The sequence below is a fragment of the Abramis brama genome (assembly GCF_963993115.1).
Source record: "Abramis brama genome assembly, chromosome: 15".
Classification (NCBI taxonomy): domain Eukaryota; kingdom Metazoa; phylum Chordata; class Actinopteri; order Cypriniformes; family Leuciscidae; genus Abramis; species Abramis brama.
This window is the reverse complement of record NC_139977.1, coordinates 10,069,785-10,092,815: the sequence shown is the minus strand read 5'-3', so window position 1 is coordinate 10,092,815 and position 23,031 is coordinate 10,069,785. Positions and strand designations below refer to the sequence as shown.

The window sequence follows — 23,031 nt, the reverse complement described above, 5'->3', positions numbered from 1 at the left end:
TAAAAATATATCTAAATTACGTCATATGCTCTCAATGACAAATGCGGAACAATTATTTAATGACATCAAGGCTAGATTATTGTAATGCTCTACTGGGTGGTTGCCCTGCACGCTTAATAAACAAACTACAGCTGGTCCAAAACGCAGCAGCTCGAGTTCTTACCAGAACCAGGAAGTATGACCATATAAGCCCGGTTCTGTCAACACTGCATTGGCTCCCTATTAAAGGGTTAGTTCACCCAAAAATTAAAATTATGTCAGTAATTACTCACCCTCATGTTGTTCCAACCGCGTAAGACCTTCGTTCATCTTCGGAACACAAATTAAGATATTTTTGATTAAATCTGACAGCTGATCACTCCTCCATAGGTTTCTATGTGATTGAAACTTGCTGGCCCAGAGAAGTTATTAAAGAGATCGTTAATACAGTCCAAGTGACTACAGTGGCTCAATCTTAAGTATATCAAACGACGAGAATAATTTTTGTGCGCAAAAACAAACAAAAATAACGACTTTATTCCACTATTCATTTCCTTCTCTCTGGGCCTCGTAGTGTTTTTGCGCAGCGCGTCTGTGTTACACGTCATCACGCATCACACACATGACCAGCGTCGGCCAATAGTGAGCCTACGTGGTGACGTGCAACACAGACGCACAGCGCAAAACACTACGTGAACCAACTAGAGGCCCAGAGAGAAGGAAATGAATAGTAGAATAGAGTCGTTATTTTTGTTTGTTTTTGCGCACAAAAAGTATTCTCGTCGCTTGATATACTTAAGATTGAGCCACTGTAGTCACTTGGACTATATTAACGATCTCTTTAATAACTTTTCTGGGCCAGCAAGTTTCAATCACATAGAAACCTATGGAGGAGTGATCAGCTCTCAGATTTAATCAAAAATATCTTAATTTGTGTTACGAAGATGAACGAAGGTCTTACGCGGTTGGAACAACATGAGGGTGAGTAATTACTGACAGAATTTTCATTTTTGGGTGAACTAACCCTTTAAACATCATATACATTTTTAAACATTGCTGATTACTTACAAAGCACTAAATGGTTTATCTCCCCAGTACTTGAGCGAGCTCTTAACGCATTATAGTCCTTCATGTCTATTGCGATCTCAGAATTCCGGCCAGTTGATAATACCTAGAATTTCAAAATCGACTGCTGGCGGTAGATCCTTTTCCTATTTAGCACCAAAACTTTGGAACAGTCTTCCTTACATTGCCCGGGAAGTAGACACACTCTGTCAGTTTAAATCTAGACCCAAAACACATCTTTTTGGCCTAGCATACACATAACACATTATAAACTTCTATAATCCAATGTTAGGCTGCATGGATTAGGTCAGCCGGAACCGGGAATACTTCCCATAAATCCTGATGTACTCGTTACATCATAAAAAGAATGGCGTCTACGCTAATATTAGTCTCTCTGTTTATCCCGAGGTTTACCGCAGTCTGCCGGATCCACGTATCCAGATCTGATGAAGGACCTGTGCCCAGACATGACAACAACGCAGTCCTGAAGTGTCAACTAGTCTTTCCCCTGTGAAGGCCCCCTTCTCCTTCCCTTTACCTCTGTACAGATAAAACGTTGTTAAAATAGTTCCGGTTCACGTGGCTATGCTGAAGCGATAAATAATTCTGTATTTTAAGGCCGGACAAGTAATTTGTTGAGGTCAATTTGTAAAGAAAGACTACACGCCTGCGCACATATTCAAACGCACATTCCTATAGACTAAACATGTAATACGCATGTGGACGTCATCAGCATTTTCACAGGTTTGCGTTTTTAAAGCTTGCGCAGAGATTTAAAAAAAAAGTTTTTTAAGGCTTGCACCTTGGAATCTATTTCAAGGTTTACGTTCTCGAGCCACCAGGCACTGTTGTTGTGCGAATGAGAGGGCCAGAGCACTTTAGGGGTTTTCTGTTTTCTAAGTTAATAACTAATGATCTTTGCAATGGAAGTGAATCAATCAAAACTAACTTTAGCTGGACAGTAACTTTATTTTAGAGCTGCTGTAAAGCCAAAACAATCTCTGTTACTTTAATTTCCTATTATCACTGTAAAGCTGCTTTGAAACAATCTATATTGTTAAAAGCGCTATATAAATGAAGGTGACTTGACTTGACAGTGTTTTTTACTATTGTTATTTATTTCACAGGAATGGTATATTTGTTAAGCTTTAAGCTGTTCCTAATCACCTCTAAGAGAGGGAATGAACTATGTTGCACATGTTGTTTGATGAATTTCCGCCACAAATACATCCTGGCTAATTTATTGTTGAATACTGTTTCACACAGAATACTTTAGTGATTGAATATACTTTAAATATATAAAAAGGTTTTTTTTTTTTTTTTTTTTTTTTTTTCTTAACGGGAAGTCATGCATTGTCATGAATTGTTTTTTGACAGAAGGGGATTCTGATTAAATTTAGATCATGCATAATGCTTTTTATAATGTATGTTTTTATTTATTTATTTACAATTCCTATTTGCTTTCTTTTGATATAAAATACAAACTCATTCTGCCCCAATTTATGAAATCTAAGCTACAAAAGCTAGTTTGCATAAACTTTTTTAGTTATAATTCAATGTTTTATTCAATGTTTTAATGTTCAATATAATTTAATGTTACCAAAAAGTGTAACATTAAAATTATAAATGCAATCATACTCTATTATAGCCTATATGGGCATGCATTTAAAAGTAATGTTCAACAGGGTACTTAGTAGGTCTACTCTGTTTTTAAAGCAGCATCAAATATTTTAAATAAAGAATAAAATATTGCAACAAATGTGATACAGAAAAGAACAAGGCCAAAATAAATTGCTTATAGTGTCTCAAAAACCTGTCAGTTGTGTTTTTTGTTGTTGTTGTTGTTGTTTTTTCCTTCGTTTGAATACCATATGATAAAAAAAAAAATAAGATTAAGGGCTTCTATATAACCGTCATGTCAGTTAGGCTATCACTCAAACTTTTACCTTTTCCGTACGTTTTAACTACATTCCCCATAATCCTCTTCACGTACACTCACTTCCTATTGAAACAGGAAGTTCTTGTACAATGGGAAACATGAAGCGATAAGGAGCAAAGCACTTTACAATGTGTTTTATCGTTAGTGTACGTACGGGTTCTGTATGCTGACTACACTTGTTATCACTTGCCAACTTCTTCACATGTAAACAAAAAAGAGTAAGAAATCTTACTTACGGTTTGCGGGTTTGGTGCCGGGTCAAATATAGTCGGCACTCTCCCTTCCTTCAATAAGAGTTTACTGGCGTAGCCTGCATTAAACTGTGACAGGTTCACAAAAGAGTCCGGACTGAAATGCGCTGAACAGATCGTTAATGTCGGACTGTAACGATCGGGAATGTCGGTAAAGAGAAACTTCAGCCATTCGTTTCTGATGTTGGGATCTTTTGGGAGGCTGTGCAGAGACGCGGGCTCGATCCTACAGCCGGGAATGGCACAACGTTTGATGGATTTACCCCACATATAGAATCTAGATACACACAAATAACACCGGATTCTTCCTCCTTTTTTTATTTATTTTATTTTTTAGAAACAATATTAATCTCCTTGTGGTTTCACCATGGGCGGCCCATTAGTGTGGGCGATCATATGTTAATGTGCTCATGGCTGTGACGTCAGTGCGGGTTAGTGAGTGAGGGGTCAGTTGCATAAACATAAAAAATAATAAAAAGTTGCATAAACACAGCCATTATGTGAAGCCAGTGACTTAAGATCTAGTATGATCCACTTGCAGTTAGTTATTGGACAGACAGTCTTACTTTTTGTTATCAAATTAGACCAATCTATGTTTTTATGTTACTGACACAAAAAAAGTTATGAACAGCCTTGATGACTAACTTGTAGCGGTTTATGCAAGCAGACCCTGTTTTTTTGCAGCTAAAGCAATATGTTATCTTCAAAGGGATGTTAAGCAAACTATCTGTCATTTCCTAGGTTTACTATAAGTATTAATGTTTGGCTGTTACCTAATACATATATCATTACAAATAAGATGGACATTTTTAATTCTAATTAAAAGTATTTTTCCATGCTAAGCACTTTCTATCCAGGTTTAACCAAGACAAGGATGTCTGTTAGCCTAATTTTGTTTATTGCAACCAGAAACCTCATATATTAAATTGGTTTATGAATGTTGGTTTTGATATGATCAATATACGGTCAAATGTAATTGAAGTTGATACCACATCACTGTTCTGCATTCCGTTAGGTCTTGACACAGATGTGCGTGTTGGTATTTGCAGAGCAAGAATGAGATTTGCTCGACTGATTTAAACTACATTTCCCATGATCCTTTCAACCGACGTTTCCTTTCTGTTGAAACAGGAAGTGAGGTTCTGGTGTAAACATGAAGCGGTAAGCGAAAGGCTATTTTTTTAAGTTTTTATTTATAATTTTCAAGTTAATTAGGTCTGAAACTACGTGAACGTTGACCGCATTATAATAAATATTCCCACAGAGCCATGTTAAATATGAGCAGAAATCTCTTGTATTGATAAAGCAAGCCACGCTACATTTGTGAAGGGTTAATGATGAGAAAACACGCTTAACTTATATCTGTTGGATGGTGGTTAGTGTACCTGGCGTTTTCTGAGACAGGAAATAAATATAACTAAAACTCATAATTTTATATATATATATATATATATATATATATATCAAGCATATTAAATATTTAATATTTAAAAAAGAATAAAAAAGTGATTGGACATTTTCAGCTTTCTTCCTCATGAACGCAGGATTAAATAAAAGAAAAACGAATCCAAAAATGGATATTGTAATAAAAATATTATACTTGCACATCATGATAGTCTTATCATGCACTGTCTTTATTTTATGCTGGTTAAAAGAACAAGAATAATTAGATTTGCACAAAAAAAAAAAAAAAAATCAGGATGCATTTTGAAGAGAGTAGAAAAACAGTTGACAGAAATGTGTTTTGTGATTTTTAGGGTTACACGTCATGCCTGTGATGATGTGCCCATCCCTGAAGAACAGGAGACAGAGGGCCAGAGACAACTACACAATCTGCTGCTGCAGCAACTGGATACAGATGCAAACATTGAACAGTCAGTTTCTCATAACTAAGCATGGCTTTATAATTGATTTTAATTTGGTACACACATATATAGCAGTAACTGACAAATTTTATGAATTTTGAAAATATAATCGCCAGAAGTAAAAATCTAAACATAGGCTATAGATGAACTGAACCCAAAAACCCATTGACATCAGGACGTTGGAACTGAAAGTGCAAAAATGCGAACTCATATCTGGGTTTCGGCCTAAAAAAAGGCTTCCTCTCTTCAGCCCAAAAAATCATGTATTTTATAATCAATTAAATCTACAATTGTATTATATTGTTTTTATTTCAATGATTATTAAATAAATATATGTGCAACATATTTCATATTATTTGTTTAAAGTGTATTTACATAATGTATGAAATATTTCCTCATTCACATCATTGTTGTAGGTGTGTCGCTAAGAAGAAATGCTTTGCTCCAGCAGCAGTATACAAGCCTTTTGGGGAACAGGCAGCCGGTGTGAGGAGTCTGTCCCAGTTCCAGGCTTTGCAGGACGGGGATCAGGAACTGGCCGCTCTTAGAGAGTTGGGCCTTACAGAAGCTGAAATAGAGCTGTGGAGATGCAGGAACCAGCCGGAGAGCTCTTGGAAGGTCGTTTTTCAGTTTTAACATTACGTGGATTCTAAACTGAATGATTTTGAACTGTAAGGAAAGTGAGAAATGTAAAGGCTGTAGGTCACTCAATGCCATGTCACTCAATTCACTATTTTACAGGACAGAGGGGTTTGTGTGGCACCAGAGGCAAGGAATATGCGCCTACAGGCCATCCGGGATAAAATGGTGGCACATGCGGAGCTGCTGTCCCGACCTCAGCGTTTCTCGAGCAGTCGGCCGCTTTCCCGTAGGGAGATGGAGATCGAAAAGGCTCTTTTCCACGGCAGTGACCGCTGCAGCTTCCTCACTGCCCTTTACCATCAAGGTTAGAGGATAAAGTAATACTAAGTAGCAGCTGTAGGAGTTTTTTTTAATGTTTTTTTATTTTTTTATCTTTGCTGTCTTTTCTATTCACAGAAGAAGAGTCACTGGTCAGCCAGCAGGGGGCGACATCTGCCATCACAATGGACCATTTCTATAAAGACTTTCTTGAAGGCCAGAACAAACATGTTGCTAGTACTTTTCCTCAACCAAAAATTGTCACTAATATCCCATGTAAGTCATCAAGCTCTAAAACTGACCAATCAACTCGCGCGGTCTGTGATTCCAGCCCATCCAAAGACCAACACGTATCCCAGGATTCAAGCCCTGTATCAGACACTGTCCTCCAACCACAGTCTCATGAAAAAAGAGTTAAAACTATGAAAATGACAGTTAGTCAGTCCATTGGCTCACTGAGTGCAGCTTTTGTCCAAGGGCATGATGGGCCCCTTACAGTAAGTGGAAGGATAGAGGAAATTTCAGATGAAGAGATCAAGAACAATCGTGAGACAGAAGAGGATATACGGAATATTCCCCGATTTAAGAACTACCAGAGAGGAAATCCATCCAACGTAAGTGAGGATAATAGCAACATACCTGCTTTAGAAATGTTACAAAATGTTTACGAAAGAAATAATGAATTAGTAAGAAATCTTTATAATATATTATAATATCATTTAAAAGTTGGGCTGTATTATATATTATATTATATTCAAATGTTTGGGGTTGGTAAGATTTTGTAATGTTTTTTGGACAAAATCTCTTGTACTTGCCAAGGATGCATTTATTTGATCAAAAATACAGTAAAACAGTAATATTGTGAAATGTTATTACAATTTAAAATAACCATTTCTATTTTAATATTAATTCAAATGTAAATTATTCCTGTAAATTATGAAAACAGTTGTACTGCTTAATTTTTTATGGAAACCGTGTTTAAAAAAAAAACCCTCCTCAGGATTCTTTGATGAATTGAAAGTTCAAGTACAGCATTTATTTGAAATAGAAATGTTTGTAACAATGTAAAAAGTCTCCACTGCCACATTTGATCAATTTAATGCATCCTTGCTGATTAAAAGTATTCATTTCTTTGAAAAAAACAAAACAAAACACTTACTGACCCCAGACTTTTGAATGGTAGTGCATGCAAAGATGTTTCTATACATCCGAGTACATTTGTGTCTCTCTTGTGTGTGTAGGTCCTGTGTGTGAAGAATCTGAGTCCACGGGCAACAGTGGCTCAGCTGGTTTCTCTTTTTTCAAGGTTTCAGAGGGACGACAAACAGCCCATTCTGTACCGCCTGCTGACTGGCCGACTCAAGGGCCAGGCTTTCATTACACTCTCTGGTAAGAGAAAGACTCCATTGTGCTATATTATTTCCCATAACAAACAACCATACAGGCTTAAAGGTGCAGTATGTAATATAGACTAGAAGTCGACCGATTGATCAGTTTTGCCGATGAATAGACACTGATAACTGATTGCTGGAACCAATGGTTATCTTGTAACGCAAAGTTGGGATGTGGCCCAGAAAGAAAAAAACAATAGGTGTCGGAGGAAAAGATGCACGAGAGACGAGAGATGGCGTATTTTCCCCGTGTTTAATACAATTACTTAAACGTCACACTCGTCCGCATACATGGGGATCGAGTGAGAAAAAGTAACTTATACAAACAAACATCCAACTCTGGTCACAAAATATAAAAGGAAATAAAAGAAAGAGTAGCGGTAGAGCGGTTATCTCCTCTCATCACCCGTCAAATCTACAACTGACACTCTACGCACATGCGCAGTTCCCATTTCACCCCATATTAACCCAAAAACACAAAGTGACCGTTACAATCTGCAAAAATCCATAGCGACAGTTTTTCCAGATTGTGTCCGTTACTGGAGCGACTGAGAAGGGTCTGCTGTCATTATATAGAACGAGAGCGACCTCTAGAGGCGAAATAAAATATCACTGGCGCCTCATGGAGTTTGTTTTGACACGCGAGGCTGAGGGAGGGACATTTCCAATGCGGATTTTAAAGTCAATGAAACGGTATATACAGTACACTACAGTACATGTTTTCATATCATTATAAAGTAATTCATTTGTTGACTAGATGCAGCATTAGTAGGGAAAGAACAGCAGTATATTTGCCTTCGAGGCTGAGAGGACACTAACATTAGCAGTACCTTGAGCGTCTGACCCAAATGTTTAATGTCACGATTGTTACCATCTATTTGCATTAGTTTATGTCCGGCTGATCGCTTTTATCCATTTGTAATGCAGCAAAGTTATTTAAAGCTTGTCATGAGAAAGCAAATTGTATCGTCATGCAGCCGACAGACACATATAAACAAATCAGAAACACATTCAATTTCAGTTCTTTTTTTAATCGTCACTGTAATACATATTTTGTTAATTTGATTAGATAATCAAGTGTTCTAAAATAGAGGCAAATAAAGTATGAAAGTATACATATAATATACATATGTGTCTAATTTCAGTGCTATGGTCTTTGTGTAGATATTTAAAGATCTGTAAGCGTGACTGTTTGGATTTATATGAAATGGTAACACTTTACAATAATGTCCATTTGTAACTGATAAAAGTATTGTTCATTGGTAATTTCAACATGTACTAATACGTTTTTACATTTTATTGTTGTATCTCTTAACATTAGTTAATGCACCATGAACTAACATGAATGATCAAGGTATAATTAATATATTAATATTTTTTTATATTTAAAAAGTTCAGTACATTTTCATGGTTCAGTACTGTTTTCAATTTTTGTAATAAAGTTCAGCACTATTTTATGTGTAATGTTTGTTTTCATTCAGAATCCATTTTAAAAACTATCGGTTGATTAATCGGTTATCGGCTAGTGCGGTCCAACCTAGTTATCGGTATCAGTAAAATCCACTATCGGTCGACCTCTAATATTGACAGCTAGTGGTTGAAATGAGAAGAAATTGAAAGTTGTTTGAAACAACTTAAGGGTGAGTAAATGATGGCAGAATTTTCATTTTTGGGTGAATATTAGTTAATGCAGAACTTCATATAACGCATCTGGGCACATAAGTACACAGTTGCTGGTACAGTATGCTATGTAACATCTGGATTAACTGCCTTCTGTGTTTCACAGATGTCAAAAGCGCCCAAGCTGCTCTAGACTTGTTAAATGGCTACAAGCTGCTTGAAAAGCCTCTGATCATTGAGTTTGGCAGAGAGAGAAATAAAGAGACTGATGCACAGACTGATGGATCCTCTGTAGATCCCAACACCCCTTCTTCAATACAAAAAGATGAACAGTCCTGCAACGAGAAACCCACCTAAATGTATTTAAGTGGCTTTTTCATTCCGTTTTTTTGTAAATAATCAATTGTATATGCTGTTTATTTGGAAATAATGTCACATTGTGAATCTCTTAAATAAATCCCAAAACAAATGTCTCAAAGTATATTTGTAATTCTTTTGTTGACCAGCAGATCCCACTCTTTCTCCATTACTAAAGTCACCATAAACCCAAAATGAACAGTTCTTTAACAGTCACCAGCAGAAGCAGAGTGACACTATCTAGATACTACTATCTGCTGTTGCTATGTGTAGATGTTTTACTTTTGCTTCTCTAAAATATATGCAAGGTTGTGCTCGCAGTCAATGAACCCTGCAAGTACAGGACTCCGCAAAAGAACCAATTACATTTCAGTGCCATGTTTGCTATGCTATCTTTCCCACATAGTTACACATTAAAATGGGGTTAAAATCAATGCACTTGAGTTTCAGTTGGAGTGCTTTTACTGTAAAGCACTTGTTTATGTGATAACCTCACCTTAGCATAAACGTGTAACACACAGGCTTCAGTATATTGTTTTGTATGTGTCTGTAAGGATATATTTGGGTAGTTAATGAAACAAAAATAACCCCTTCTTTCATTTGAAGAACAACAAATAGTTCAGTAGGATAATCCACCCAATCACGAGCTGCGCCCACCCCAGGGATATGCTAATTTACATGAAATTTACAAAGATGAAATCATTTTTTAAAAAGGCACTATATTCTTTTCTTCTTTATTCTTAGTAAAATAGAATGATGATCCAATTACTGCCAGCAATTTATGTAAAATGTTAACAAAAATCATATATACGATTTATAAGACCATATTATTAGCTACTACAATGGACATTTTTATTTTTAAAAATAAATCAATCACAATGCAAGACCATTTAAATTGAACAACTAAAGGGAAAATGACGACCACTTACAAGATCCAAAATATTTTTCCTTCACACAAATATGTAATTTTAACGTCTTGATGCTGAATTTAAAATGATTTTGCATTATTTTGTATCAAGAATTTCTATTATTCTACCCTGAGAAAATCATAGCCTAGGGTTTTCACTCTTTTAAATGCCAAATTTGATCATCCTTGTGCGAGGGACCTCTGTCCCTAAACGTAAAAGAAAGCTATTTTCATCTATTAAAAAGTCAAAAATATAAATGTGTAAAATATTATTTGACAATAATTTGTGACCTATTATGTTACATTATTACATTACATTTCTACTCACTATAGTACTGTACTGTAAAGGTTAATTTCTGAATGATTTGTTTATTATTTTAATTTTTTTATTTTTTTTATTTTTTTATTTTTTTAAAAACGTTTTTCTCTAAACTCTTGAACAGACTTGCGCCCCCTGGAGATCCTCGGACCCAGTTTGAAAACTCCTCCCACTTTAATTTGACTTAAAACTACCGTCTTCCTTTCACATTTTTACTCTAAAATTCTCTCGTAGTTTCTAAGAGAAGAGGAACATAGTGTTTTTGAACTGCTAGCCTCTCTATTCTAGAGTCTGGAGCCAAAGACTAATAAACAACCCAAAACTTTATTAACAAAGTGAATATGATCATTTAGAGCTCAAAGTGAGTGCATATAGATGTGTTAATTTTGACAAAGTGAACATTACTGTCATATTAAAATATTCAAACAAACTGTGTAAAACAGTCAATGTTGCAAAAAACATGTGACTACAAAAGCATTTTGTATGTTTAAGTGCAGTTATGATCCAGTGCTTCATAAAAGAGGGCAGCTGAAAAGTCATTGTCAAATATTAGCTCTGCATGTTAGCATATGATCCTGTCGATTCATATTGAAAATCATCTTGCTGTTTTTAGTATTTTTGAACCTCCAAACAAAGAACAGAAATGTCCAATGTGAGACCGAAACCAAAAAGCACCTCATATTGTGTTCAGTCAAATTCTCTGGGAATGTGTCCGCTCTGCTTGCGCCTTAATCCAACAATCCAACCCATTATAAGAGTCTTTTGATGGTTCAAGTATTAATCACTTAAGTGCTTTTAGGAGAAACGGTACAAAACGACTGCACAGATTAGTGCAAATCCTCAAACGTAGCCGGTGACGTCATACCCGGCTGCTGTGTTCTGCCGAGCCGATTTCCTGGGATCCTGGGCGGGCGTATTGGAGTGGGTACTAGTGCTTGTATGGCTGTTAAGGGTCTGGTTCTTGTTGGTAAAGTTGGGGTTAGTGGTGGAATGTAGAGTAACTGGATGGTAAGGCATGGAAAGGGGCTGTCCGCGCGGGACGGTGCGGTCAGGGTAGGGGTAATGGCGTCTGGTTCCCCTGCTACCATCTAAATCATCACAACAGGATGCACTCAACAGCCCTCCACCAAGCATGGACAAGAGCGAAGAAGCCAAACCCACATACAGGCAGTCGCCAATCTCAAACTTGAGCCCGGCTGGCATGTTCTGCATGTAGAAGGTCTGGACCACCTCATGGGTCTTCCAAGACACGGGGATCAACGCCAAAAGCCCTGCCAGGAGAAACAGGGAACCACCTGCCCCAGCCACCTTGGTCTTGATCGAAGAGCCGTCCATGCAGACGGTGCACTGCATGCCGACGGTGGACACGGCACAGGCCATGACTGAGAAGATGGACGAGATGACCATCATGGCTCTGGCTGTTTGTAGATCAGTGGAGAGACCCAGAAGGGTGTTGTAGGTCTCACACTGGAAGGCTCCAGTGCTCTGGTACACACACTCCATCCACAGACCTTTCATGCTGACCACTGCCGTCACGATGTTGGGGCCAACGTGTGCAGACGTCGCCCAATATGGCAGAAGAGTGGCTACCAGGGTCCCAAGCATGCCAAAAAGGCCAAAAAAGAAACCCATCAACTCTAGCGCTGCTATCGCCATGTCTCCCACTGAATGAATGTGTTCTCCAAAAGTCAGACACACTTCTGCTTGATCACTGTAAAGGAAAACAGCTCACTTTAGCCTTTTTAATAATTTTTAATTCTCAATAATTTAACTGCAGTGTGTTATTCAATATTACATTTAAAGTTAACTTAACATTTAAGGCAAGGCAAGTTTATTTATATAGCACATTGCATACACTATGGCAATTCAAAGCGCTTTTCATAGGAATACAAATAATCACAAAATAAAAGCAAGGAAAATTAAAACGGTTATTCAAAATGCTTTACATAGAAAGGAATTAAAATTTCACACTATGGCAATTCAAAGTGCTTTGCATAGAAAATAAGCACAAAATAAAAGCAAGGGAAATTAAAACAGTTATAAAAGGAATGAATTAAAGTAGTAAAAAGATGATACATAGAATAAACTTCTCATCTGGAAAAACACCGGTGTATCTTATTTTGCATCTTTCAATTTCCCCAATTAAGTGGTTTATGTTTCTCTCTTACCCAATTCTCAGTGCCATTTGAGTTCAGCTTAGAATCAAAAGGAAGAATACAGTGCAGTCAGCCGGACGTACAGTGGATACTCTGAGGTTTTCCCATGATGGTCAGTCTTTTCTGTGGTTTTTCCCTCGGTACACCTATATAACTCTAGACGTCTTTAGAGAGATCAATTTTCACCTCAATTGAAAAAGGTGAGCACTCACAACTTGCTCACAAATTTGATTATCCAGACCCTCAGGGTTTCCCCCACTACAATACCGTGGATTAACTAAACCCACCAGACTAGTATCCCCATACTGATCACCACAGTGTTCCTTTGACCATCATGAGTAAATCCCCCTTAGGTACCTTTTAACAATTTAGACAGTTATAAAAATAATTAAAAGAGATAAACTGGCAAAACACTGTTGTATCATATTTTGTATCATATATTCAGATTATCACATGTTAAATGTACTGTGTCTGTGGTGATCTTTCGACGCGCCTAAAAATCAATTTGACGTGTCCAATAGACCCGATTTTTCCCTAAAATCGGACTGGAGCTCTAGGACTGAATCCTTGGGTTCACTGCCCCATCAGTCCGCACCCCACAGAACCTCGAGTTTAATTGACACATCAAACTCACTACTCCACCACAGACCCAGGTCATCAGCATGGTTTCATTTCTCAATTTCTCCAATTAAGTAATTTATGTTTGCCTCTTATCCAATTTTCAGTGCCATTTGAGTTTAGAATCAAAAGTAGGATGCAGAAATAAAATACAGTGTAATCAGTCGGACACACAGTGGCACAGTGTTCATTCAGTAAATGCACAGCTAAACAGATGTGTTTTGAGTCTGGATTTGAATGTAACTACTGAAGGAGCACATCTGATCTCTGGAGGGTGGTTCGGAAGAAGAAGTTTAAGAAACTTCTTTTTATGTCTGACCCTTCTCATATTTTGTATGAGGAATATCAACTTTTGCCGTCAAACAGAAGACTTAAGAGTAGCATATGCTAGAGTGAGCAGATTTCGGAATCTTTTGTTCATCGGACTGTAAAATTAATAAATCAGATTTGGTAGTCTAAGTAAATCTAGGGTTCTGAAAAATAGAAAGGACTAAATCAATGCACTGCAGCCGGTTATGTATTTACATACTTGTATTTGTTTTAAGTGGCGTTTATTGTATTGCGTTTTGTTACTTGATGTGGATGTGTACGGATGTGAGACAGTAAACGCTGTGGGATGGGAGAACATTTTTGGGAGACAATTCCATTAATAAAGTGAAATCGAATTGAATTTAATTACAAATGTGTAATTTCAAGTATATTTCTACATGACATACAAGTGTCAATGCTTGTCAGAACATTCAGCAGTACACTTTTCAATTTCAAAGACAACAGAAGTAATTATGAAATCACATATAAAGTTGTACATAAGCCCTACTTTAAAAAGCACTCTTAAATTGCAAAAACATTATATTCAATACACACTTAAGTATATTATTTTATTATTTCCATATCAAGTACTCTTTTTAAAAGTATGCTAAAGTGTAATGCGAGTGTACTTACACTACATATGTTAACGGGTGAGATGTTTCCAGTGGTGCTTCATTCACTCATGTGTGGATGTGTGTTCCCACAGTCCTTCTTTTTGTGATCCTAACATCTCTGTTGTGATGTAGATATTAGAAGCTGCCCCTGGTCATGTACACACAGGCACCTCTGGAAAAGATAAGTTAAATATTTACTCGTTACTCACCCCAAAACTGACCTTTTCTGCTTTCATCCCAAAAACAAGGCCACTATGGTAAAGGACAATGTCAATCCTAGCATGTTAGTGTTATTTTTTTCCAGCAGTGTGGAATTCACTCAAATGTTATCAGATGTTTTGGATTTTATATATATAAAAAAAAAAAATATATATATATATATATATATTAGGGATGCACCAATATTTATCGGCCGGTGTTTGATTAATTTAAAACCATCGGCATATCAGCAAAAGCATGAAAAAGGCTGATACCGGTTTATTAATTAACTGCTTAAAGGCAATGAGTTGCATGTCTGTTGCATATTCAACATAAAATAATGAAATACTTACCAAAACAAAATTAAATCTGTACAAAATAAAATATAGTTTGTCAGATGTGGATCGGGGGTGGGGAATTTGTAAATCACGTGAGTGATTGCTCAACATTCACGTGAGAAATGCGCGCTGAATAGGAGTCTCGGAAAAATGTCTGCGGTCGGGGCCTCTTTCAAAATCTCGGATAAAGACCAAAAAATCGCCATTTGCAATGAGTGTTCAGCAGAAATATCAAGAGGGGGGTAGCACGGCTAAGAATTTCAACACATCCAATTTAATCTGCCATCTGAAAAAGCATCCTGGGGTGCATTTCCCGAACGACGACTTAACTCGCTGCTTAACAACCGTAGTGCGATGCATCGTTGAAGAAATCAACTAGCTAGTCACGACTGTTTCCCGAAACCATATTGTCGCAAATTGGTCGTTCATCCACGTTGGTTAATGATGTCACGCACGTGGTGGAGTAATACCTTCTTTTAATTAATGTATTACCAGATTCAATCATAGGCTCGTTCTTACATAGTAGAGCACGTTCACACATGTACAGTCTTCAAAAACGGTGCTTTAAATCACGTGTTATGTCAACGGAGCATATCTGACGTGATAGCAAAATGCAGACGAATAGTAGGCCACTTTAAGTATTCCCCTCTTGCGTACTCACGCTTACACAGTGTCCAAATTCAGTTGGGAATGCAACCAAAAATTCTTCAGCAAGGTGGAACAGTACTTTTTACATGCTGAGAAGCCTCTTGGATCAAAAGCAAGCAATTGCGGCTTATAGTGCAGATTATGTTCTGCCTGTGACATTAACTGCCCATCATTGGTGTTTAATTGAGAACACAGTGTCTATTCTTTACCCATTTGAGCAACTAATGAGGGAGATGAGTGCATCTGGAGCATCTGCAGCAGATGTTATTCCATAAATTGTTGCGCTAAAGCGGCTACTGAGCAAGGACCTTGAAACTGACCAGGGAGTAAAAACCACAAAAAAAAAACACTAACAGACGCGGTGACAAAGCGTTTTGCTAAAAAGGGCTCAGAACCTCTTTATTGTATCGCAACAGTGTTAGACCCAAGATTCAAAGATAACTACTTCGATACGGACAAAAAGCAGGCAGTACGCATGATGCTGCAAGTACAGCTGGATTTGAGCGACGAAAGTGGTGGAAAAGACGCAGTGCGCCACCCAGAGGACAACCCAAAAGCCAAAAAGTCACGCAAGGACAATGAAATGCACCCAGTCTGTGTGACATGTTCGACAAAGTTCTGAAAGAAAATTTATCACATGGATTTAGGATTAACCCTACCATACCACAAGTGGATGCCTACCTCGCAGAAATCCCAGTTGAAAGAAATGAGAATCCTCTTCAATACTGGTGTGTCAATCAAGATCGCTTTCCATCTTTTGCGCAAACTGCACGCAACTATTCGTGTGCACCGTGCACAAGCACCGACAGTGAACGATTGTTCAGTGCTGCATCCAATGTCTAGGACAGTAAAAGAAACAGATTGCACTGTGAAAAAGCAGAAAAGCTTATTTTTAGAAAGAAGAACTTGCCCCTGTTTCTAAAGCACCAACCTTAATACTTGATAACAGCAAATGCACTGAATGAACTGTTCATGAGTTTGAAGTTTGTCATGTCATATTTTAATCTTTATGTTAAACAGATCTATGTTCATTTGAAATAATTCAATGTTCTGGTCCACCATGCACGAGGACTGAATGAACTGTTCTTGAGTTATTAAAGGAACACGCCGACTCCATACATACCCTTTTCATCTCCGTGCGTGCCGTAACACTGTCTGACGCACCCACTGCTAGCCTAGCTTAGCACAAAGACTGGAGGTAAACGGCTCCAGCTAGCATACTGCTCCCAATAAGTGACAAAATAACGCCAACATTTTCCTATTTACATGTTGTGATTTGTATAGTCACAGCGTGTACAAATAACAAGGTCACATGAGACACAGCCATCTTCTAACCGTATACATACTGGGAACTATATTCTCAGAAGGCGAAGCACTGCTACTTCTGCGGAGTGATTTACTCCAACTCTGAGCGAACTCTGCTCTTCACCACGGGGCTTCTCAGGCGCTGCGAGCAAATCACTCCGCCCAAGTAGCAGTGCTTCGCCTGCTGTTATGACCTGACCAGTTATGAGGTCAGGTCATGCCAGTAGCTTATTCTTTAAGTTACCATTGTTGACACTGGTAATGCTCCTGAAGTTAATTTGTTAAATTGTGCTGAAACAGACCCAACAATGTGAAGAATGTATTCAATACAAAGAGTTTGAAAATTGTACATGTCTGAGTGAGTGTTTATTTAACATAACAAGACAATGCTATGAACTGTAGATGCTGTAAACTCACAAGGACATGACAACCACATACATAATTTTCATATAAAATTGCCTTAATTGATTTCCTGCAACAAAACAACAACTTTTAAATTAAGGCACTTAACAGTTTTTCACATGTTCAGGATTACACTTTATAGACCATAAGCAGGTTTGACTGGCATGTAACACACCCTCCTCATGTACTAGGCAGAGAAGACTGTGGCCTCAGTGGCCAACAGATAGAAGTCCCTTTTATGGATCAAGAAATTCAGTAAGAACTCTCCTGACCCTTTTCCCTTCTGCTGTGATGCAGTCGGCTCTGAAATAAGTCTGTGTGTCTGGCTGGTTGTCCTTGTCATGCTGAATTGCCTCATTGACTCTGTTCTCATCCATCGTCTCCTTGGTGGCCTCACAGTAGTTATGGAGCACAAGACAGGCATAGATGACAAAGGGAAGGTCATTTAGATTAATGTCCATTGCCCTTCTCAATGCTCCAAATCGTGCTTTCAGTCTGCCAAAGGCGCATTCAATAACCATTCTGGCTCAACATAAGGAGAGTCCAAAATACTGTTCCTGAACAGTGCTTCCCCCATTTGCATACTCCTTCATCAGGTAGGGAAGCAAAGGATACGCTGGATCCCCAAGAAGAAAAACTGAATGGACTCCTCATGTTCTAAAATTAGTTTTTTTGAGGAGGGGATCGTGCCATTTTTCAAATGTGTGTTCAGCATTGAATTTGCAAACATACGGGCGTCATGGACACTACCTGGCCATTTGACTACGACATCAATAAATGAATATTTGTAGTCACATGTGGCTTGTATGTTAAGAGAAAACCTCCCCTTTCTGTTCAAGTAATCCATAGCATTTGTAGATGGCTGCTTTATTTCCACATTGGTCCCATCCACGGCACCAATGCACTGAGGAATGCCATGGGCTCGGTGAAACCCCGCTACAAGTTCCTTTACTTTGGACTCAGTGACAGGTAACTGTATATACACAGGGCCCAAGTGGACAGTAATTGCTTCACATACATGCCTTACTATTTTCGACACCACCTGTCTAGATAATCCAAAGGCGTTTGCCGTCTTGCGTAATCTCCCCTCGTCTGCTAAATAGTACAGTGTGCAGGCAACTTTTTTGACAACACTGACAGGCGATCTCATTACAGTTGTCTGCCCTTCAATGTGCGGGCGAAGCAGCTCACTCAAAGTCAACAGCGATGTCCTCGACAAACGAAAATTCTCTCTCCATTCTTCAGCAACAACCACTTCATTCTCAAAGCTGTCCCACCAACTAGAGGTCCGACTGGGTCTCGTCCAAAACCGGCGATGGTGGCGGCGGGGTCTGTGTCGCGGGAGTGTTGTCATTAGCAGTGCCCTGCGTAGAATTGCATTCTGACACCTCTGTTCCGCAATATAGTAAGAGAACTGAGCATGTATCTGTATACATGTTATAAGCCCTGTTAGCACAGTTATTATCAGCAATATCTGGGCTACGTCCACCATTGCACAAAATCGTCAACAAAGCAGTCAGCGGCGCACAATCTGACGTCAAAATACAGCGGATAACGGCGCACACTCTGATGTCGCAAGGCAAAAACCCCGGTTTTACTGTCTACACGACAACACTGCAACCGGCGTTTCTGAAAATCCTCACCCTGGCAGGGGTTTTCAAAAATGTCCGGTTTCAGTGACCTGATACTGCGTTTCCGTGTGGACGAACGGCCGAACCGCGTAAAAAAAGGTCACGGTTATAAAAATACCCGTGTCCGTGTGGACAAGGCCTAACTGTGTCTCATTTCGATGGCTGCGTTCTCCGGAGGTCACTTTTGTTGGCCGCATACGTCAGGCTGCTTCATTTTAGTAACCTGACCACTACATTTCAAAGTATACTTCTAGGTAAACTTTTTCCGTATGGAATTTTTTCCGTAGTGCAGATCCGTACACTTTAATGGCTAATATTGCCCACAACCCATTGCGCGTTGAACAAAGATTCGATTAGAACAACAAACATGAGTAAAATGTGTTTAAAAAAAATCTACAAACATGACGTGCGTGACCGACGGTTAAAGTAGAGACTGATGTTTAGATAAAGGGGTTTGAATGATTAATAATCAGCATATAACCTGACGAAAAGATATTCAATATTATCCACATTATATTTCATCTGCAACGGCATTGTGAACTTTTGTAAAGATACGCTTGGTCATTAACTTTTTAAATGCACAAATTACAAACACATGAGCAGAGTCTCCGCATGAAAGACCCACGACTGGCAAGATAAACTTGCTACTACATTTCTCTCCGAAACTGTAGGAAATTAAATTAAATTGAATGCGGAGGATTTAAACTGTGACAGGTTGACTGACAGGGCAGTTTAAACTGTGACAGGAGTCACGGTCCTAGAGCAGTCCGTTGATGACACACTTATGACGAAGTAGCCTATATCCCAACGCAAGCCTACTCTTCTGCTACACACTCAAAAGTATGTACTATTTCTTCACAAAAACAGTACATACTTTTAGTACATTGTATAATTAGGCGAATTGGGACGTTATGCACTCGACAACAGTCACAGCTTTAACTACGAATAACCCTATAAAGTTCATACACTATACAGTTGAGCAGGCCTACATGCTATTACTATTTTTCCTAGTATGATTTTTGGTGAATTGCATTAAAACCAGCTAGGGTCAGTTAAACAATTTAATTATTAAAAATAGTATGGAACCCCCCACATACAAAAAAACTAACAAAAAAACAAAAAAATAAAACATACAAAAATGTCCCCGTTTTTATTTATAATTAATAACAATTGAGATTTCAATGACATTTTGACCACTGAACACGGTAACGTTAATGTCTCCATTTCAGAAATCTCATCCATCACAACAGCACGACTGCTAGTCAGTGTGGATCTTTTGCTTTTATTTTATACTACAGTTCAATAAACAATAAGTTAATATTAAGTACCTTACATTGTTCAATATTGTCCGTTATGTCGTCTTTTTTTTCTCCGCCAAAGGAGATCCGAGGAGCACAACTGAGTCACGGCGTTGCTAAATGAATCAGTGAGTGAACGAATCGGTTTAGAATAAATGAATGATTCAATTATCATAATACACACATAAAAAGACTTGGCGCCAATCAATCACCAATCAAATTCAATGACTGGAACTAGCGTACCTAACTGTATAAATTTGTATAAAACAAAATACTTGTTTTTAATTGAGAGAAAAATACAGCATACTATTAAAGCAAAACAGAAAGTGTGATATATTAAAACAAGTTAAAACTCAATAGTGCATTTTAATAAATTAGTACATAATATTCTCTTGTACAAGTATGAGCCAAAGGATTACACACGTTATCAGTGTATAGACCAAAATTTTGTCAACCATCACTTATTTGCCACATGGCAAGCACAAAATGAAAAACAAGTTTGATTCATTATGCTGTCTGTTGTTTTATTAAAAAACAACAACAACAAAAACATTTGAATTTAATAGACAACAAACAATTACACATTATTTTATATAATAAAATATATTTAAGCGTAGCCTACCTGTTTAATTATGTCGTCAATACAACAAATAGTCTGTACCATTGCAGAAATATAGGCCAATATCACAGAGCAGCATGCGTGTGTGTGTGTGTGTGTGTGTGTGTGTGTGTGTGTGTACATACTGTACACAGTTTGAACCGGTTTCAACTGACCCCTTGACTCAATCTCAGTTAAATCACCTCACTGTAATGAGATTATACCAGTAATCCAGCCTCTTACCGGAGGGTCAACCACAAACCAGAAAAAACAATAGAAGCTTGTGACAGGGCATTTTTGCCCATTTATGCCACTAAATTATTGTCCTCACATCATACCTTTGTGGTACTGCACTGAATAATAAGATAAAATATACAATAAAATACTATAGGGTCACATAATTCGGTGGGTAACAGAATTCGGCATAACACCTCAAATCTTTACAATGAAGTCTCTCAGGAGTGAGATACGGTGTCCAAAATCCGACCCGGCTAAGACACTTTTTTTTTTAAACATTCACCCATTTTCTTACAACATTAAACACAAAGCCAAATCTTCAAACTACATTCACAAAACCCCTTTCTTTTCAGGCAAAATCAAACAATCGTCTCAAAATCATTTCACCTAAGTGTGCTCCGGTCAGGATTTTTGGGGTCTGGTCACCGATTACCAATCACTGGAAGCAGTATTTGCCAATACAGTCACCGATCACAGAGATAAATAATAGCCTACTATTCTTAACAACAATGTATTTTAAGTAGGCCCTTACCTATTAAAAAAATTAAGAGATGAGGAAGTATCATGAATTGACAACTCTTTATTTATTGGCAAGCAACATGTGCAACATTTTCCATTCCCTCTCTTGAGGTGATTAGGAACAGCTTAGAGCTTAACAAATATAGCATTCCTGTGAAATAAAAAAAATGATTAAAAAAAAAACCCCAGAACAGTCTATATCAATAGAAAATACACTGTTAACCCTTGCTGTAAAAAAAGGCCTAATTCAGACAGTATCATACCACTTTCCATTAAAACAGTAATATACCGTAGAAAACAAAAATAGCCTACAGGAATATACTGTGAATTAACAGTGCTCAAAATCGACACTCAGAGGCTGTTTTCACAATCACACCCTATACCCTCATTCACTATTCCCTACATTAGTTCACTAATATGGTCCCCTTGACAGAGTGAATGAAAAGAAGTGAGTAAATTGAGACACTGATCAACACCTGATAAGCAGAATCACTGAAGGACAGAGAAACAAGAACAGAAAAAAGAGAAACACAAGAACTACAACTGACTTCCAGCCACACTGAGTGTGAAACCAGTTTACAAACCAGTTTACGATTATTTCTTTTGTACAAAAGTTATTCTTGAGAATTAACAGATATTTAATTGTTGATGTTTTATTGAAAATAATAAAGTTATTATCACCATGATGGAGATCAGTATTTGTTTTAGTTGGGCTCTTGAACCATTGACATTATTATATCAGTTTTTCTCTGGCTGCTTTAACTATGAGTTTATAAAACTCATTTGTTATGGCAAGAAAAAGTCAAGAGAAAGATGATCATGTGTGTATGACTGTTGTGATGATTACATAGTCATTCTGGACATGTCTGATTTTCTGATCTTAACCAGTGTAAAAGCTTTGGATTTATGGGTTTTTTATATTAATCATATATCTGTTAATCTATAATGTGAAATACAGCAATGTTTCTGTAATTAGTTATTCTGAAGAATATTGAAATAACATAGTGTTTTAAAACTTTTTGAACTCTTGCTTAACTCAGACACAAACAGACATCAACAATCAGCACATGAATCTCAACAATGGTGACAATAAAAACTTTCATGTCGCAATGCATGCTGGGTTCCAGGATTGTATAAAACTCCCAGCATGCACTCCTGCATGAATAAATAAATACAAATAAATTATTGCCACCATTGTTGAGAGACATATGCAGATTTTTGATATTTCTGTGTTTCTACAAGACATTGTAGCTGTTTCTTTTTTAGGCTGTACATTATGTGTTAAAAAATGATCATTGTAATTTATTACTAGGGTTTCACAGTGGTGGTAATATAACACTTTTGATACAGAATTAAAAACTAAAAGATATTTAGTGTATGAACAGGCTATACAATGATTATTTCATCATAATCAGTATAACTGCAATCATTCACAAACTGTGTGTGTGTGCACAAATGCAAAGACACAGGTCATTCGGCCAGTGAAATGCTAATGTTATAAAGTCAAGGGTCAGCATCCCAACTAGAGCAAACACTGATCTCCATCATGGTAACTTCAAACCAAACA

The 23,031-nt window shown here is 37.6% G+C and overlaps 3 protein-coding genes across 16 annotated transcripts in view; 1 reads left to right on the top strand and 2 right to left on the bottom strand.

Moving 5' to 3' along the window:
- Nucleotides 1-3,504, bottom strand: part of klf8 (Kruppel like factor 8) — a gene marked incomplete at its 5' end in the record, with an annotated part of 61,875 nt that extends 58,371 nt beyond the window's left edge. Inside the window, one exon of the mRNA XM_084138247.1 lies at nt 3,220-3,504. Within this exon, the coding sequence (XP_083994373.1) occupies nt 3,220-3,504 (285 nt within the window). The remainder of the gene's footprint in view (nt 1-3,219) is intronic.
- On the top strand, nt 3,038-9,488 carry rbm41 (RNA binding motif protein 41; the record flags this gene model as incomplete). 11 transcript variants are annotated; one of them, XM_084138242.1, is made up of 8 exons in its annotated part: nt 3,038-3,201; nt 4,284-4,395; nt 4,992-5,108; nt 5,516-5,717; nt 5,841-6,045; nt 6,138-6,613; nt 7,241-7,388; nt 9,177-9,488. In XM_084138242.1, the coding sequence occupies 7 exons, from the start codon at nt 4,388-4,390 to the stop codon at nt 9,365-9,367; spliced, it is 1,347 nt and encodes a 448-aa protein (XP_083994368.1). In that variant the 3' UTR covers nt 9,368-9,488. The 11 variants fall into 11 exon arrangements, with proteins under 11 accessions (XP_083994368.1, XP_083994364.1, XP_083994371.1 ...); XM_084138238.1 differs by having other exon boundaries at nt 3,049-3,201; nt 5,551-5,717; XM_084138245.1 differs by having other exon boundaries at nt 3,049-3,201; nt 4,250-4,395; nt 5,551-5,717.
- Nucleotides 9,489-10,109: 621 nt separating this feature from the next.
- On the bottom strand, nt 10,110-20,881 carry cldn2 (claudin 2). 4 transcript variants are annotated; one of them, XM_084138250.1, is made up of 5 exons: nt 20,733-20,842; nt 20,146-20,226; nt 16,156-16,313; nt 14,310-14,462; nt 10,110-12,304 (listed from the first exon to the last, which is right to left on the bottom strand). In XM_084138250.1, the coding sequence occupies exon 5, from the start codon at nt 12,247-12,249 to the stop codon at nt 11,434-11,436; it is 816 nt and encodes a 271-aa protein (XP_083994376.1). In that variant the 5' UTR covers nt 12,250-12,304; nt 14,310-14,462; nt 16,156-16,313; nt 20,146-20,226; nt 20,733-20,842; the 3' UTR covers nt 10,110-11,433. The 4 variants fall into 4 exon arrangements, with proteins under 4 accessions (XP_083994376.1, XP_083994375.1, XP_083994377.1 ...); XM_084138249.1 differs by lacking the exon at nt 20,146-20,226 and having other exon boundaries at nt 20,733-20,850; XM_084138251.1 differs by lacking the exon at nt 20,733-20,842 and having other exon boundaries at nt 20,141-20,226.
- Between the last annotated feature and the right edge of the window lie 2,150 nt (nt 20,882-23,031).

Bases quoted from the DNA above. Each gene is read 5' to 3' on its own strand.
- cldn2 (XM_084138252.1), bottom strand. From the start codon at position 12,249: ATGGCGATAGCAGCGCTAGAGTTGATGGGTTTCTTTTTTGGCCTTTTT.